General features: G+C 35.2%; 1 protein-coding gene across 1 annotated transcript in view; it reads left to right on the top strand.

Annotated features, from left to right (window-relative positions):
* Positions 1-18,084, top strand: part of LOC106085912 (aldehyde dehydrogenase X, mitochondrial) — a 38,895-nt gene continuing 20,811 nt past the window's right edge. Inside the window, exon 1 of the mRNA XM_013250388.2 lies at positions 1-137. Coding sequence (XP_013105842.1) covers positions 102-137 — 36 coding nt within the window. The 5' untranslated portion in view covers positions 1-101. The remainder of the gene's footprint in view (positions 138-18,084) is intronic.

Genomic DNA, 18,084 nt, shown 5'->3' with positions numbered 1-18,084 from the left:
TTTCAGTTGTCTGGAAACCGGCCGGCAAAACAGTTCTTCCATTTGTATTTTTATTTTAAACTTTTTTCGTTCATTTTGTGAATAAATAAAAAAAAAGTATAATGGCAAATCCACAAGCAGAACCCAAATACACCCAGGTGAGAAAACGAAGGGGAATAACTACAGGATGAAGCCATCCTATGAATAGCAAACATGAGTTTTGAGCCTATAAACACTTTGATGTGGACAAAAATGTTGTGCGACAGTGATTTAGTGAATTTATTAAAAAGTGTCTTCTCGTATGGCGGAACATCTGACAAAATATGCAAGACGCCTATCGATTTTTTGAAAATAAGCCAAATTACCAGACAAACATTCTAAGTGGACACTTATGTTAGCTTATAAGAAAAATTGCTTGTCTTTAGTTTTAGTATATATCAAATATAAAGTTTACTGAAAATGTAAGCGATTTTAATTTATTTTTATATTAAAAGCTTTAATATGCCGCAAAACACATTTTCATTTTGACTAATTCTGTTTTCTACTCAACTTTTCAAGCGCATTTTCACTCGCACGAAGATCATGAGATTGCAAATAGTTTACAAACAATTCCCTTTTTGTTTCATTATTTACTTTGACATTTACCCACATCTGTGTATGAAGAGTAGCATCATTTATACACTCAGAAAAATCTTTAAAGTTTTCGTTAAGAAAGAAGTAGAAAGATGTTAAATGAAATTAAATTCTTTTCACAAAATAATTATAATTACTCGCACGAAGATCATGAGATTGCAAATAGTTTACAAACAATTCCCTTTTTGTTTCATTATTTACTTTGACATTTACCCACATCTGTGTATGAAGAGTAGCATCATTTATACACTCAGAAAAATCTTTAAAGTTTTCGTTAAGAAAGAAGTAGAAAGATGTTAAATGAAATTAAATTCTTTTCACAAAATAATTATAATTACGACAATATATTAAAGTCGATTAACGAAATTCACACCCAAAGAAATTAGGCTGCTGATGTCAGCAAACACTGTTTGTTAACTTTTGAATGAATCCATACAAAATTTTTGAACTTCAAAACAACAATTGGTACATTTGCTATATACTAATAAAAACAAGTAAAAGCGTGGTAAGTTCGCTTATATGGCAGCTATATTACCAATTAAAACTATATTTGGCACAGTTGTTGGAAGTCATAACAAAACACTGCTAGCAAAATTGCATCCAAATCAGATAGGAATTGCGTCCTCTAGTGCCTCAAGAAGTCAAGATTCAAGATCTGTTTATATGGCAGCTGTATCAGGTTATAGACCAATTTGAACCTTACTTAGCATAGTTATTGGAAGTCGTAACAAAACACATCATGCAAAATTTCAGCCATATCGGATAAGAATTGACCCCTGTAGAGGTTGAAGAAGTCAAGACCCCAGATCGGTTTATATGACAGCTATATCACGTTTTGAACCGATTTGAACCTTACTTATGCAGCCAAATCGGATAAGAATTGCGCCCTCTAGTGACTCAAGAAGTCAAGATCCAAGATAGGTTTATAGGGGAACTATATCAAAACATGGACCCATATGGCTAAGTTACAATCCCAACCGACCTACACTAATACACTACTACACTAAAATTGGAAAAAATTTTAGGTTTTATGCTTGTAACATAGAATGATGGAATATAAAAATGTTTGAAGTATTTTTTAATTTTTAAGCTTTTTAACTTTTCATCATTTGACAACAGTAGAAAATGTTTGCTGTTTTAGTAAAAAAAAAATTACTGCTGTTAAAACAAACATTTTTGCTGTTTTTACTAACAAAATTGTCTGAGTGCTCGATTCAACAATTCCAAAAATAATAATAATGTATGATCGGTAACAAGTGAAAAGGTGTTAAGTTAGACCTGACTGATCCTTCGGTAGCCATGAACATAAATTCGAGCAGAAGATTATCATTACCCATAAGCTAAACAACAATGGTTTCCCCACGGCAAATATTTAAGTGCATTAAACTATAAAAATAAAATTTAAATATAATAATTGATTATATTTTGAAACAAACAAATCGGTTGTGATTGAGATTTGTACGGGTGATCGATTTATATGGGGGCTATATCTTTTTATGGACCTTACTGGACGAGATTGTGTGTGGTTTTAGAGTGCATAAGTTTACTTTATCACCAATTTTTTTTTTTAAACCAGATAAAAATTAAGTCTCGGTTTCGGTTTATAAAGGGGCTAAATTAAGGCATTTTGGGACAAATTTAAGGCTTCTGGAGGCTCAAAAGTCGAATCGGGGAATTGATTTTTATTGGGGATACATCAATATACACGGTATTTGATATGGGTGTTGTAGTACCAAACGCACTATAGGTACAAAATGATATCCCAATTGGGTAAAATCAAGGACGCTTAAGGTCTAAGGCTAAGTTTTAGAAGAAGGAAGATGTCTAATAGTTCCTACAGCTGAGGCAGCCTAATGAATTGCGCATATCACATCTCCGTAATCACAAATGTCTTCAAAGAAGTAGGTACATAAAGTGGAACATCTTTTTCTTACCACCACAGGAAACCCCTTCACCCGTCGTTCGACGGCCTCACAGCTTCTGCAGAAGGCGTTACTTGCCACATTCAGTCTTGCAGCATGTTTTCCGATCAGACAGTGCAGCATGTTTTCCGATCAGGCGACAGCAAAGCTGTTGATCTCTTCAAGTCTAGATTGGGTCATATAATGTTGAAGTTTTCACAGCTCGCACTTTCTGACCATCTGTCATTCGTTGCCCCTCTTTTGAACTGTTCAATCATTTTGTTGAGATATCTGCCACAGTTGAGGGTGGTTTTTGAATTCAGAAATATTTTCCCCAGAAATTGTATGACTGTCTGAGAAGATTTATTTGTCTATCTCGATATGACATTATATCCATGCCATTCCATCAAATCTATATTTGCAAGGATCTCCTCATGATACATACTACAGTAGTCGGGTTACCTTCTCGATAAGACCTATCCTATTTCTTCGTAGTACACTCGAAAGCCCAAACTGGTAGTCTAGTCCGTATAGAAATGTAAGTATCTTCTACTGCCAGGGATATTGCATTAACAATCGTTTAATCAGACAATGTGTAATCCACAATGCCTGAAACAACGGAGATAGTGTCAAAGATAACACAGTATTCGTAACTGCCGCATTACCAAAGAGAAAGCTCCCTAAACTTCATAGTAGTGGTAGCAACAATTTGTCTAGCCACAATTTCCAGAGACATTATTTGTAGCATCAAATTCAATCCGTCATATAATGTAGCAATCAGTGAGGCTGTGATGTACAAACAAGCCAATCTTTGGATACGGTTGAATTCTGAACAGTGGGCGGACTTTTGAATGGCAGTCCACCACATTACAACACCATATTGTAGGTCTGACAGCTGCAGTATACAGCCAGTGAATGACACGCGGTTTAAACACCTAACGTTTGACATCACGGCTCTCTTGCAGGTTTATAGGAGAAGAGTTGCCTTTCTTGTTGGGCTGACAAACTACCGTTATTCGCTCCATCAGCTATATTTGAGAGACTGGTTTATCTGTCTTCAATCAAAGTTTTAATACAACTTTGATGGAAGACAGATGAACCAATTTCTCAAATATAGCTGATGAAGCGAATAGCGGTAGTTTGTTAGCTCTGCAAGAAATCGTCCTAAAAATATTTGGTCTTAGAACTTTTTGAGATTTTCCCTACTATCAACCATGGTAGGAATTTCACGCACCTAAGACTGATTAAGACGAAATTTAGTGAAGGAAGTTGGAAATCATGAGATAAATCATTGTACAAAATGTTAGCCTACAATGAAAATTGCGTCCTCTATAGGCTCAAGAAGTAAAAACAGGAGATTTAAAAAGGAAGCTATATCGGGTTATGGACCGATTCGAACGATATTTGAAATAGTCAACAAGAATTCTTGTTCAATATTACAAATAGTTTAACTTTGCCGAAAATATCGATTGGAAAATTGTCAAACGATATTCAGCCAAAAACTAAAAGATAGATACTGCCATCGATATATTGCCATTTCTAATATATTTTCACCCGATTTGGACCTATATTATAATAATGTGTTCATTTGTTAACCGGTTCGCACTAAATTTAGAACAAAGGATTTTCTTTTGACTCCCAGAATCGCTGTTGAATTTTAGATATAGCTCATATGTATCATCCGATTTTTACTTTTAGAGCCCTTGTTAGTATACTTCTTAACTGTCTTTCTCAAAATATGTATGCCCAAACTATGTGTGCCAATTTTGGCCCATGACCCCATTAAGTACCCATATACGATAATCATCCAATTTTAGTTGTTGAGAAAGTACTACGTTCTTACCTAGGTAGAATAAAGATTTGCAAAGGGCCTTTTTGCCCTAATTTCAGCATTTTTCTTGAAGTATATGAATTGAAAACTCTCCGGCATAATCCTCGCTATAACGTAGTGTATTCTTTTCTTACACATCACATGGTAATGCATACAGTATGGACAAAAATAATATTGGATGCACACATCAATATGTTTATACCCTACACCACCACCACTGTGGTAAGGGGTATTATAGGTTAGTGCATTTGTTTGCAACGCTAAGAAGGATTCGATTTAGCTATGTCCGTCTTTCCATGTATTCTTGTAATGAAGGTAAAAGTCGCATTTGTTGTCCGATTTTCATAAGTCTCTTTTTTGCATAAGTCTCTTTTTTGGTCCAAGGACGAACGCGATCGGCTTAGAATCACCTGCTGATTCGATTTAGCTATGTCCGTCTGTCTGTCTGTCCATGTATTCTTGTAATGAAGGTAGAGGTCGTATTTGTTGTCCTATTTTCATAAGTCTCTTTTTTGGTCCAAGGACGAAAGCCATTGATTTTGAAAATAATCGGTTGAGATTAAGATGTAGCTCCCATACATATCTTTCATCCGATATGGCTTTTAAGGCTGTAGAAGCCACAATTTTTTTTTTCCGATCTTCACAAAATCGGCATTGAGTGTTTTAATTGAGGTCTACATATGAGTGCAAAATTTCATAAAAATCGGTCCAGATTAAAATATAGCTCCCATATATATTTTTCCACCGATATGGAGTCTGCAGAAGTTACAATTATGGTCCGATCTTTAAAAAGTTTAGTACGAAATGTTGTTTTTGACCTTGTCATATGTGTGCAAAATTTCGTCAAAATAGATCCAGATTTAAATATGGCTCCTATATGGATATGGAATTTTCAGGCTGTGGCAGCCACTATTTTGGTCCAATCTTTGCATGAGACGTTTTATTTGAAGTCCCATTACGTGCGCAAAATTTCCGTGAAATCGGTCCTGATTTAGATATAGCTCCCATATATACTTGATCGTTATATACATACTTGATCGTTATGACATTTAAGGTCCATCTAGCTATGTGAATGCACGCTTCCAACAACTTTGTTAAGTATGGTCTAGATTGGAAATTTTGAAGGCTGTGTTTTTCTGTCTAGTGTTTTTCTATTCGAAAAATTCATTTAAAAAACTTGACAAATGCGATCCATGGTGGAGGGTATATAAGATTCGGCCCAGCCGAACACGTTTTTACTTGTTTTTCCAAGAATGTCAGAATTTAATTCATATTGTACCCCACTATTCGACAGAATGGCATCGTTTTCATTAAATTGTTTTAAATTTGTCCATTGAATTAGCTTTTTATTCTTAAATCAAGGTTTAAATTTATACATTTTATTAAAGTTACAATAGATGCGATAAAATATACTCGTTGTGATTCTATGGCTACATCGTTAATATGGCGTTTCATAAATTTCATTAGAATTCTTTTGTTTTGCTTTTTATTTTTTACTATCTGAACATATTTTTATATATATTTTATTGCTTAATTAAAACTTATCCGAAATTTGTTTTTCATTAATTGTGTGTCGTGTTTTCACAATCACTTTTATATTGCAGACGTAAAAATAATTAAAATCAAAAAATGTCCCATGGGATGGGAAGCATTGTACATAATTTATTTTTTATGTCTTGCTTTTTAATAAAAATATAAAAAATTAATGACGAATCCGCTTCTAATTATTACATTCGTTTGAGGTTGTAAACAGGGCACTGTTTGGCTATTAATCCCGATATCTCTGCAAATAATTAAATGCAAATATTTTAAAACTGTTTAAAAACTCCATCGCATCATCATATTTTTTTTTAACAAATTTGTGTATAAAACTGACAATTTTAATATAATTTATATTATAACCAGTAAAAGCGCGTTAAATTCGACTGGCCGAATCTTACGTCCAGGGAAATTTGTCTGCGGATATTAAAATCAAAATTTTCAACTTTGAGTGCAACCATACAAAAATTGTATACATCTTAAAATTTATTGAAGCATTTGCTAAATACTAATATAAATTTTTGTCAATTTGATGAGTACATTTTTTGTTTAAAAGCACAAATATGATTGTAGAAGTTATTTTGTCTGTTGTTTTTTAAAATCGTTAAACAATTAGCAAGGTGTAGAAAATTGGAAAAAAATTTTGCACTTAAATATTAAGAAAAGACGAAATTTTTTTAAAGTATTTACGAAATTTTTTGGTAATTTTCCGCTTTTTACCATCAGAAAACTGCAGAAAATCTTTACTGTTTTAGCAAAAACATACTGCTGTTCCATTTTCAGCAGGTTATCTGTTGTTAAAGCAAACACTTTTGCTGTTTGCTGTTTTTAGTAAAAAAATTCTCTGAGTGTATATACCCTTCATCATGAATGGTATTTGACACGTTCTTTGAATGACTAATTTCAAATACAGAAACAGATGGACCTTACACCCAGAAAAATTAGTCTACTGATATCAGCAAACATTGCTGCTGATATTAAATAAACAATTTTTATCCTTTGTATAAATCCATACAAAATTGTTGAACTTCTAAACAACATTTAAGGCAATTGCTACACATTAATAAAAACAAGTACAAGCGTGCTAAGTTCGGTCGGACCGAATCTTAGATACCCTCCACCATGGATCGCACTTTTTGAGCTCTTTCCACGATATCTCTTTTTAGGCACACAAAGGATAAACGAATATTGAATATTGGAGACGATAGTAGAAGTCATTGTGTAAAATTTCAGCCAAATCTAGTAAGAATTGCGCACTTTAGGGGCTGAAGAAGTAAAATAGGGAGATAGGTTTATAGGGGAACTGTATTGCTCTATAAACCGATTCCTGCCATATTCGACACGTATGTTAAAAGTCATGGAAGAAGCCGTTGTACAAAATTTCAGCCAAATCGGATAATACTTGCGCCTTTTAGAGGGCCAATAAGTCTAGACCCCATATCGGTTGATATGGCAGCTATATCAAGTTATGGACCGATTTGAACTATTCTTAGCACAGTTGTTGAAAGTCATAACAAAACACCTCATGTAAAATTTCAGCCAAGTCTGATAATAATTGCGTCCTCTAGTGGCTCAAGAAGTCAAGACCCCAGATCGCTTTACATGGCAGCTATATCAAGTTATGGACCGATTTGAACTATTCTTAGCACAGTTGTTGGAAGTCATAACAAAACACGTCGTGCAAAATTTCAGCCAAATCGGACGAGAATTGCGCGCTCTATTGGCTAAAGAAGTCAAGATCCAAGATCGGCTTATATGACAGCTATACCAGATTATGAGCCGATTCTTAGTACAGTTGTTGAAAGTGCTACCCAAACACTACGTGCAAAATTAAAAAGAAATTGGACGAGAATTGCCCCCTCTAGAGGCTCAAGAAGTCAAGACCCAAGATCGGTTTATATGGCAGCTATATCAAAACATGGACTGATGTAAACCATACTTAGCGTAGTTGTTAGAAGTGATACCGAAACATTACGTGCAAAATTTCAATAAAACCGGATAAGAATTACGCCTTCTAGAAGCTCAAGAAGTCAAGACCCAAGATCGGTATGGAACCTGATATAGCTGCCATATAAACCGATCTGGGATCTTGACTTCTTGAACCTCTAAAGGGCTCAATTCTTATCCGATTTGGCAGAACTTTTGTACAACGGCTTCTCTCATGACCTTTAACATACGTGTGTAATATAGTCTGAATCGATCAAAAGCTTGATACAGCTCCCATATAAACCTATCTCCCGATTTTGCTTCTTGAGCCCCTACTAGGCGCAATTCTTATCCGAATGAATTGAAATATTACACAATGACTTCTACAATGTTCAGCATTCATTTATGGTCCGAATCGGACTATAACGTGATATAGCTCCAATAGCATAATAGTTCTTATTCAATATTCTATGTTTGTCTAAAAAGAGATACCGCGCATAGAACTCGACAAATGCGATCAATGGTGGAGGGTATATAAGATTCGGCCCAACCGAACTTAGCACGCTCTTACTTGTTGTCAAATTAACTTTTTCAAGTCACTGTAAACAACACAAATGGTGGTCGTACATCAAAACGTTCTGACTACGATTATGCTTGAAAATGTCAAACTTTCCAATTTTCTGAATAGATTTTGATAATATTAAAACAACAGTCATAAGAGAATTACATATGCCAATTTTCGTGAGTATCGGTTGGAAAATTACCACATTATTGCAATTTTACCCAAAATCAGACAAACATTTATATTGGAGCTATGTATATCTAAATCTGAACCGATTTCGACGAAAAACTATACACGTTGTTGAAGGCATATAAAGGAAGTTTGGTCAATAAATGAGCTTGCAATGTTATATATAAATCTGAACCAATTTCTACGAAATTCACGAATTATATCAAGAGTGATTAGAGAATCGTTCGTGTCAAGTTCTAACTAAATCGGCTAACAAATGACACATTATTGTAATATTACGCAAAATTGGACGAACATATGTATGGAAGCTTTATCTTAATCTGAACCGAATATGTATATGAGATCTCAATCCAAATCTGAACTGATTTCGTCCTATTTCAATAGGCTTCATGAGGCCAAAAAAAACCCTGTGCCAAAATTGAAGATGATCGGATGTATTTTGTACACAAATTAACATGGACAGACAGACAAATAAATGCACTAAGTTACAATACCCTGTAGGATATAAAAACATGTGATATTCTTATCTCATGTGTACGTTGCTTTTGAGGAATTTATTTATCCAGCCATCTGTCCATAAAACTTGAGTTCTCTCTACTTTAGGTACGGTCTAACCAATATTTTCACATAAATTTTTTTTAAATAATAAAGAAAAAATTTTAGATTTCTATATTGCTTCAGAACCGATTGCCTATTGCAAAGATAATATCAAAATTGGGTAATCAGACGGTTAGTATTCAACATTTGAAATTCTCCTTCATTTGAAAGTCTAAATATTGCGCGTGTTGACGTCGCCAGATAAAAAAATAATAACCCAAAAAAGCCAAGAAAACATAACAAAAGAAATCAATTAAGGACGGATTCAGCTGTTGTACGAAATCTACAAATAACTATTTGGGGATTTGAATAATGGAGAATGTTGTTTGTATAGCTTCAACATTTGTCAACCTCAATATATCATGTTTTGCTTGCAAACAGAAGTCTCGCATTTAGAACTGCAACATAGTCTGAAACTGACACGTTATGCACACTATTATTAAGTATACAGGCTACAATTAGATATCTGAACCTCAGTCGTTTTAGTCAATATCTAGCATGCAATTGAATTAAATTATAACCAATTTAATATGAAATTAAGACTGATGCTAAAGTTATTAAAACCCCATTCATGGGAACTGAAATATCAATTATTCAATGAACACAATCTTCGTTCAAGATTGTGTGATGTGACTTGAGCGCAACTTCGAAAAGCAATGGGAGTCATAAAGAAAATCGCTAGGCAAAAATTTTGAGAAGATCGGTTAATAAATGCGTTTGCAAAAAGGGAACATCGGGACTTTCATGCATATCAAGGAGGTTAAAAGTGACAACTTTGTGTCAAATTTCGTGGGGATCGGTTAAAAATGTCCAAATTATTGCTGTATTAATCAAAATCGGAAGAAAATATATCTGATCCGATTTGAATCAAATTGCCACATATAATAAAATTCATAAAAAAAGACATTGTAGAAAATTTTAAGAGATTCAGTTAAGAAATATGCTGACAAGGGCTCTAAAAGCTAATATTAGATGCTACATAAAGTGCCGCAAAAAGGTATTGGAACAGTAAGAAAATTTGAAAAAACCAACAAATATCATGCAAAACAATAACAAATATTTGGAAATTTTAAATTATTACAAATGTCTATACCTACTATTCTTCTTTCGCTCTTCCCATTCATAACTTCCTATTGCAAATGCAAATTTTGCCCATTAAAATTCCACAAAGGAACAGGGGCAAACTTCTTATATATCAATGAGTGCAGTCCGATTTAAGTTTTTAAACTCAATGGTAAGGGGCCTCCTTTTTATAGCCGAGTCCGAACAGCGTGCCGCATGTGCGACACCTCTTTGGAGAGAAGTTTTACATCGCATAGTACCTCACAAATGCTGCCAGCATTAGGAGGGGAAAACCACCGCTGATGGTCTCGCCTGGATTCAAACCCAGTCGTTAAGCGTCATAGGCGGACATGATAACCTTTGCGCTACGGTGGCCTCCCATTACTTCCTATTAGATAACACAATGGACTGCATACTGTAAAACATATTTTTTCGGGTTTTTATACCCTCCACCATAAGATGGGGGGTATACTAATTTCGTCATTCTGTTTGTAACTACTCGAAATATTCGTCTGAGACCCCATAAAGTATATATATTCTTGATCGTCGCGACATTTTATGTCGATCTAGCGATGTCCGTCCGTCCGTCCGTCCGTCCGTCCGTCCGTCCGTCCGCCTGTCTGTCGAAAGCAAGCTAACTTCCGAAGGAGTAAAGCTAGCCGCTTGAAATTTTGCACAAATACTTCTTATTAGTGTAGGTCGGTTGGTATTGTAAATGGGCCATATCGGTCCATGTTTTGATATAGCTGCCATATAAACCGATCTAGGGTCTTGACTTCTTGAGCCTCTAGAGTGCGCAATTCTTATCCGATTTGGCTGAAAATTTGCACGACGTGTTTTTTTATTATATCCAACAACTGTGCCAAGTATGGTTGAAATCGGTCCATAACCTGATATAGCTGCCATATAAACCGATCTGGGATCTTGACTTCTTGAGCCTCTAGAGCTCGCAATTCTTATGCGATTTGAATGAATTTTGGCACGTAGTATTTTGTTATGATATCCAACAACTGCGCCAAATATGGTTCAAATCGGTTCATAACCTGATATAGCTGCCATATAAACCGATCTGGGATCTTGACTTCTTGAGCCTCTAGAGGTCGCAATTATTATCCGATTTGCCTGAAATTTTGTACGACGGATTCTCTCATGACCATTAACATACGTGTTTATTATGGTCTGAATCGGTATATAGCCCGATACAGCTCCCATATAAATCGATCTCTCTATTTTACTTCGTGAGCCCCAATGGGCGCAATTCTTATACGAATTGGCTGAAATTTTATACAGGTCTCCAACATATAATTTAATTGTGGTCCGAACCGGACCATATCTTGATATCGTTTTAATAGCAGAGCAACTCTTTTCTTATATCCTTTTTTGCCTAAGAAGAGATGCCGGGAAAAGAACTCGACAAATGCGATCCATGGTGGAGGGTATATAAGATTCGGCCCGGCCGAACTTAGCACGCTTTTACTTGTTTTTAATTATTTATAGTTTTATGCTACCTCCATGAGATATACAATCGTAGCAATTGGAAATGCAAATATGGCCCATGAACATTCCACTAAGGAACAGTAGCAAACTTCTCACATATCAATGAGTCCGATTTCCGATTCAAGTTTAAATTCAATAATAAGGACCTCCTTTTTATAGCCGAGTCCGAACTGCGTGCCTCAGTGCGACACCTCTTTTGAGGAGAAGTTTTTACATGGCATAGTACCTCACAAATGTCGCCAGCATTAGGAGGGGAAAACCATCCTGCCTGTATTTGAACCCAGGCGTTCAACGTCATAGGCGGACATGCTAACTTCTGCGAAACGGTTAGTGATTAGTTAACATTGTTGTTTTCTTGACATGATTTTTTTTTGTTTTACAGCATAACATTGTGCCAATACTTATGTGCGTCACTGTATATATGGGAGAGAATTTGAACCATTGTTTATGATATTCTAAAGCAAAACCTAGAGTTATCGAGAAAATCGGTTGACAAATGACCACATTATTGCAATGTTAATCCAAAATCTGAACTGATTTTACCAAAATCTGGAGATATTGCGGCAGTTGGAAAAAAGCGTTATGCAAAATGTTGAGAAGATCGGATAATACAATAAATGCGCTTGTAAAGGCTCTGGAAGTGAAAATCAGGCGGTACATATTTTTGACAGCTATATCTAAATTTAAACCGATTTCTATCAAATTCACCGGCAATGACGAAGGTCATAAGTGAATCGCTCTTGCAAAATGTTGTGCGAATCGGTTAACAAATCGGACGCACATATATATGGGAGCTATATCCAAATCTTAACCGATTTCTTACAATTTCAATAGGCTTCGTCTCTAGGCCAAAAAATATGCTCGCTCCAAATTTAACATGGAAAGAAAGACAGACAGACGGACATAACTAAATTAAATCAGAAAATGATTCTGAGTCGATCTGTATACTTATTATTGGGTCTAGCTCTCTTCCTTCTGGGTGTTACAAAAGAATGCATTAAGTTATAATACCCAGTACCACAGTAGTGGTGTAGTGTGTTGGTCTTATATGCTCTATGAAATACCCTTCAGCAAATCGATAATTCGATGGATATGAGGGCTATATTAGCTTGTAGCCAGATTTTAACTATACCTGGAAGGAATAATGAAGTCATGGCACAAGCCAAAATGCAAAATTTCAACCAAATCGGATAAAAATGGTTCCACCCACGTTAAAAGGATTCATTCCAGTGGATCAGTTTGGGAATTACCTGCTCAACTACACTGGAAATTTTTTTTCCTAATTTTAAAGATTCGAGCCAAAGATTAGTAAACTTTACTTAAAGATGATCAATTTTGCAACCTTTTAAGGTTTTCCCGTTGGTGAAAAATATTTTACTCATATTAAGGATTTTTTCATTTTAAACGATAGACTAATGAATCCTTAACTTTGTGTCTTGTTGTTAAAGACAAAAATCTAAAATGAAAGCCACATTTTGTTGAAAGTTAGGAAATTGACTTTGAAGACTCAAAATAGCCTTACAATTAGAAGCGGAAAGTCTTTAAATGTTTATTTTTTTTAATTTAATTTGATAAGTTTAAAAAACGAATTTTTCAAAAAATAGTAATTGGACAACCATATATGAAGTAGAATATGAACCAGTCGGAAATCAAAATTTGAAACGAATGGTCATGTCCATTAGTAAAGTGGAAATTCAATTTAAAGATAACATATTTATTTTAAAGTTTTGGTTCTTTGGCTCGTTTTCATTACTAAAATCCTACAAATAAGCAAAAATCTTAAATTTTGGGACAACTTTTTTTTAGTGTATGAATTTCATTTTTAAAATTGTTATAATCTTTCAGCAGTTCATTTAGACAAAGATAAGAATGGGAGCAATGCCGGTTATGTTAACAAATTTTCTTTCAAAATCAAACATTTTCTTATCATAATCAAAAATTATTATGTTACTGGACCTAAATATAAGTTTCTATGCCCTCTTAAAATATTACAACGCAATTTAAACCTTGATAAGACAATGTTTTATGGTATTCTGAAAGCATTTTTTATTAAAAGATAAGCTACAGAGCTAAGATAAATTTAAAATTATGCTACTATCTTAAGTGTTAATGAATTTATTTAAGTTAAGGAAAGGGGTTTGGTGATTTATAGACCTACATTACAATTCCGCTAAAAAATCGAAAATTGTGAAAGTGTTTACAAAATAAATAAGGTCAGGTTCAACTATATCTGCTATCAGATTTAAATGGAGCAGATTATATCTATTTAGAAAAAAAAAATGAACTCAAATCTGTCCCGAAATTTTAGCTTTTTATTGGCAGGTATTAAGATACGCATATAGATCATCCTTCATCATCTTTCATCTTTGCACAATTGATGCATACATTGAAAAAATAGTTTAAATTTAATGAGTAATTGTAACCAGTTTACGAAACGCGTCCCATAGTGATTAGTGTGTGTTGCAAACTCTGGCTTTCCTTTTCCACTTGCGAAGGAAATCTCCGATGATTGAGCTCGTCTCGAAAGAAAAACAAACAAAAAATTGTAAAACTTAATTATCTTTGCCCTAACAGGCAAAAATTTTCTTACTTTTTTAAGATGCATGTCCTTTGGTTGTTGCAGTCACATTTTCATGTGTATGTGGTGATCCTGGGTCCTTTGGACCTCGTTCGCCGCGGGAACGGGGTGGTTATTGGTTATTTAAAGGCGTCAATAACACGCCTTGTCATATCGAGCATCATTGGCACTCTGTATTTGTGCAAGAGCCGGTGCCTCACACTCAAACTCTCAGACAAACCAAAGGAACCGGCCCTTCGCTGTGCTGTAGGTCAATGTGGACTAAGCACAAAAAGCACATGCAGTGACATTCAATGAATGTTCAAGTGTACAACTAAAAAGAGTTTGGCAATATTGATGTGTTTGTTGTTATTAGCATTGATAATTATTTTTGTATCGAAATAGTGGAAAGTAATGATGTATTCTCTGTTATTGCGCTGAGAAAAGTTAGAGGACTTATTGAGCCCTGTTTCAAAACAAAAGCGTCCTCTACACAGTATTTAATAGTCGTTGGATATGTAGAGCACCTTAATCAATTTGGCAAAGGTGTTTATGAAGAAACATGGCTTATCAGAAATCGTGATCCACCATCCTAGTGTATTCACTACAGCACTCACTTGTCCAACTTTTATAAGTTCTTTGTTATGCTGTTATTTGAATAGAAGGCATTAAATTTGATCATGAGCTGGGATATATTCGAAAAATCACGAAATGAATCATTTTATGCTTAAGTGTTTTATTCAAAGCCGATATTTTATACGGATTGTTTTATAGCCCATCTAAAAACCTCCACCAAATTCGGTTCAGAATTAGATATAACTCCCAGTTTTCACGTATAGGGTTGGTGTAGGGTACTAAATAGTCGGCACCACCCGATTTTTGCCTTTCCTTACTTGTTTATACATACGATTCGCCAAATGAATTAACTTACTCAACCAATACATTGAAATTTACTAACAAAATATAAAAATGTGTCAAAACTCTTAGATTTATGAGTGCCTTACGCAAATTTTGAAACCGTACTCCACTTAATCTTTAAGTTAAAGTTGCGGTCCTGTGCTATAGATAGAATTTTCTCAAATTCTCAGATATAGATGAATAGTACATTATGCAACACCAAGAAGGAAAAAGTACATCGATAATTGTTAAATGTAGCGATAAACTTAGAAATACTATCTGATTCGAGTAGCAATGTCCATCTGTCTGTCCACGTATTCTAGTAATCAAGGTACAGGTAGCACTTTTTTCATCAAATGTTGCTCATGCTAAGACACAGACGATAGCACGACCTGCTTTGACGCTAAACGCCTGGCGTTCCGTTTGCAAAATTTCCAAAAATCGATTACGGATTTTCAAAAAATACACAAAAAAAGTTGGTTGAAAATTTTAGATTTTTCCTAGCTCGAAAGATTTCAGCAATGATTACAAGCCAAAGAACCAGAACATAAAAATAAAGATGCTACCTTAAAATAGAAGATGACATATAATAACGGAATCGAATTTCGATCGCTGATTCATTATTAATTTTTATACCCTCCACCATAAGATGGGGGGTATACTAATTTCGTCATTCTGATTGTAACTACTCGAAATATTCGTCTGAGACCCTATAAAGTATATATATTCTTGATCGTCGTGAAATTTTATGTCGATCTAGCCATGTCCGTCCGTCTGTCCGTCTGTCCGTCCGTCTGTCTGTCGAAAGCACGCTAACTTCCGAAGGAGTAAAGCTAGCCGCTTGAAATTTTGCACAAATACTTCTTATTAGTGTAGGTCGGTTGGTATTGTAAATGGCCCATATCGGTCCATGTTTTGATATAGCTGCCATATAAACCGATCTTGGGTCTTGACTTCTTGAGCCTCTAGAGTGCGCAATTCTTATCCGATTGGGATGAATTTTTGCACGACGCGTTTCGTTATGATATCCAACAACTGTGCCAAGTATGGTTCAAATCGGTCCATAACCTGATATAGCTGCCATATAAACCGATCTTGGGTCTTGACTTCCTGAGCCTCTAGAGGGCGCAATTCTTATCCGATTGAATTGAAATCTTGCACGACGTGTTTCGTTATTATATCCAACAATTGTGCCAAGTATGGTTCACATCGGTCCATAACCTGATATACCTGCCATATAAACCGATCTTGGGTCTTGACTTCTTGAGCCTCTAGAGTGCGCAATTCTTATCCGATTTGAATGAAATTTTGCACGACGTGTTTTGCTACGATATCCAATAACTGTGCCAAGTGTGGTTCAAATCGGTCTATAACCTGATATAGCTGCCATATAAACCGATATTGGGTCTTGACTTCTTGAGCCTCTAGAGGGCGCAATTCTCATCCGACTAGACTGAAATTTTTCACATAGTGTTTTAGTATCACTTCTAACAACTGTGCTAAGTATGGTTCAATTCGGGCCATTACCTGGTATAGCTGTCATATAAACCGATCTTGGGTCTTGACTTCTTGAGGCTCTAGAGTGCGCAATTCTTATCCGATTAGAATGAAATTTTGCACCACGTGTTTTGTTATGATATCCAACAACTGTATCAAGTATGGTTGAAATCGGTTCATAACCTGATGTAGCTGCCATATAAACCGATCGTGGGTCTTGACTTCTTGGGCCTCTAGAGAGCGCAATTCTTATCCGATTTGCCTGAAATTTTGTACGACGGATCCTCTCATGATCATCAACATACGTGTTTATTATGGTCTGAATCGGTCTATAGCCCGATACAGCTCCCATATAAATCGATCTCTCTATTTTACTTTTTGAGCCTCCAAAGGGCGCAATTCTTATTCGAATTGGCTGACATTTTATACAGGTCTCCAACATATAATTTAATTGCGGTCTAAACCGGATCATATCTTGATATCGCTCTAATAGCAGATTTTTCTTTCTTTCTTTTCTCATATCATTTTTTGCCTAAGAAGAGATGCCGGGAAAAGAACTGACAAATGCGCTCCATGGTGGAGGGTATATAAGATTCGGCCCGGCCGAACTTAGCACGCTTTTACTTGTCTTTACTATTATTGTCCAATTATTATTTAATGAAAAAAATTTTTCCCACAATTAAAGACGCTATTTGTTAGACTATCTTTAACTAATGTGCAACATTGCGAATTGCAAACTGCAAATTTGCTCATGAACATTCCACTAAGAAACTGAAGCAAACTTCTCACATATCACTGAGTGCTGTCCGATTCAATTTTAAGCTCAATGATAAGGGTTCTCCTTTTTATAGCCGAGACCGAACGGCGTGCCGCAGAGCGACATCTCTTTGGGGAGAAGTTTTCACATGGCAAATCACCTCACAAATGTCGCCAGCATTAGGGGGAGATAACCACCGCTGAAAAATTTTCTGATGTTCCTGCCAGTATTCGAACCCAGGCATTCAGCGTCATAGGCGCACATGCTAACCTCTGCGCTATGGTGGCCTCCTTTGCAACATTGCCTTTCCCTAAAGTTAATTTCCTGACTTTCAACGTTCATTTAAAGATTTGTGCCTTCAATAACAGGGCGCAAAGTTAAATTCGAATTTAAGATAAAAAAAAATCCTTAACATCAAGTAAAACATCTTTTACCAAAAACTCATCATCTTTAAATTAAGTTCGTGATCTTTGGCGCAAATCTTTAAAAAAAGGTACAAAAATTTTAAGGTGTATATTAAAACATCTTTGATAAAAATCGAAGAAGTGTTCATGTCGATCGTTTAAGTCACAGTTAATACTTAACAAATGAAAATATTAAACTGAAATTTGGAACAATTCAGTGATCTGTTTAGTTCTTGAATGGGGCAAATTCCAGTTT

This window comes from Stomoxys calcitrans, chromosome 2, assembly GCF_963082655.1.
Source record: "Stomoxys calcitrans chromosome 2, idStoCalc2.1, whole genome shotgun sequence".
Lineage (NCBI taxonomy): Eukaryota > Metazoa > Arthropoda > Insecta > Diptera > Muscidae > Stomoxys > Stomoxys calcitrans.
The sequence above is the reverse complement of the archived record's forward strand: the minus strand, read 5'-3'. Positions and strand labels throughout refer to the sequence as shown.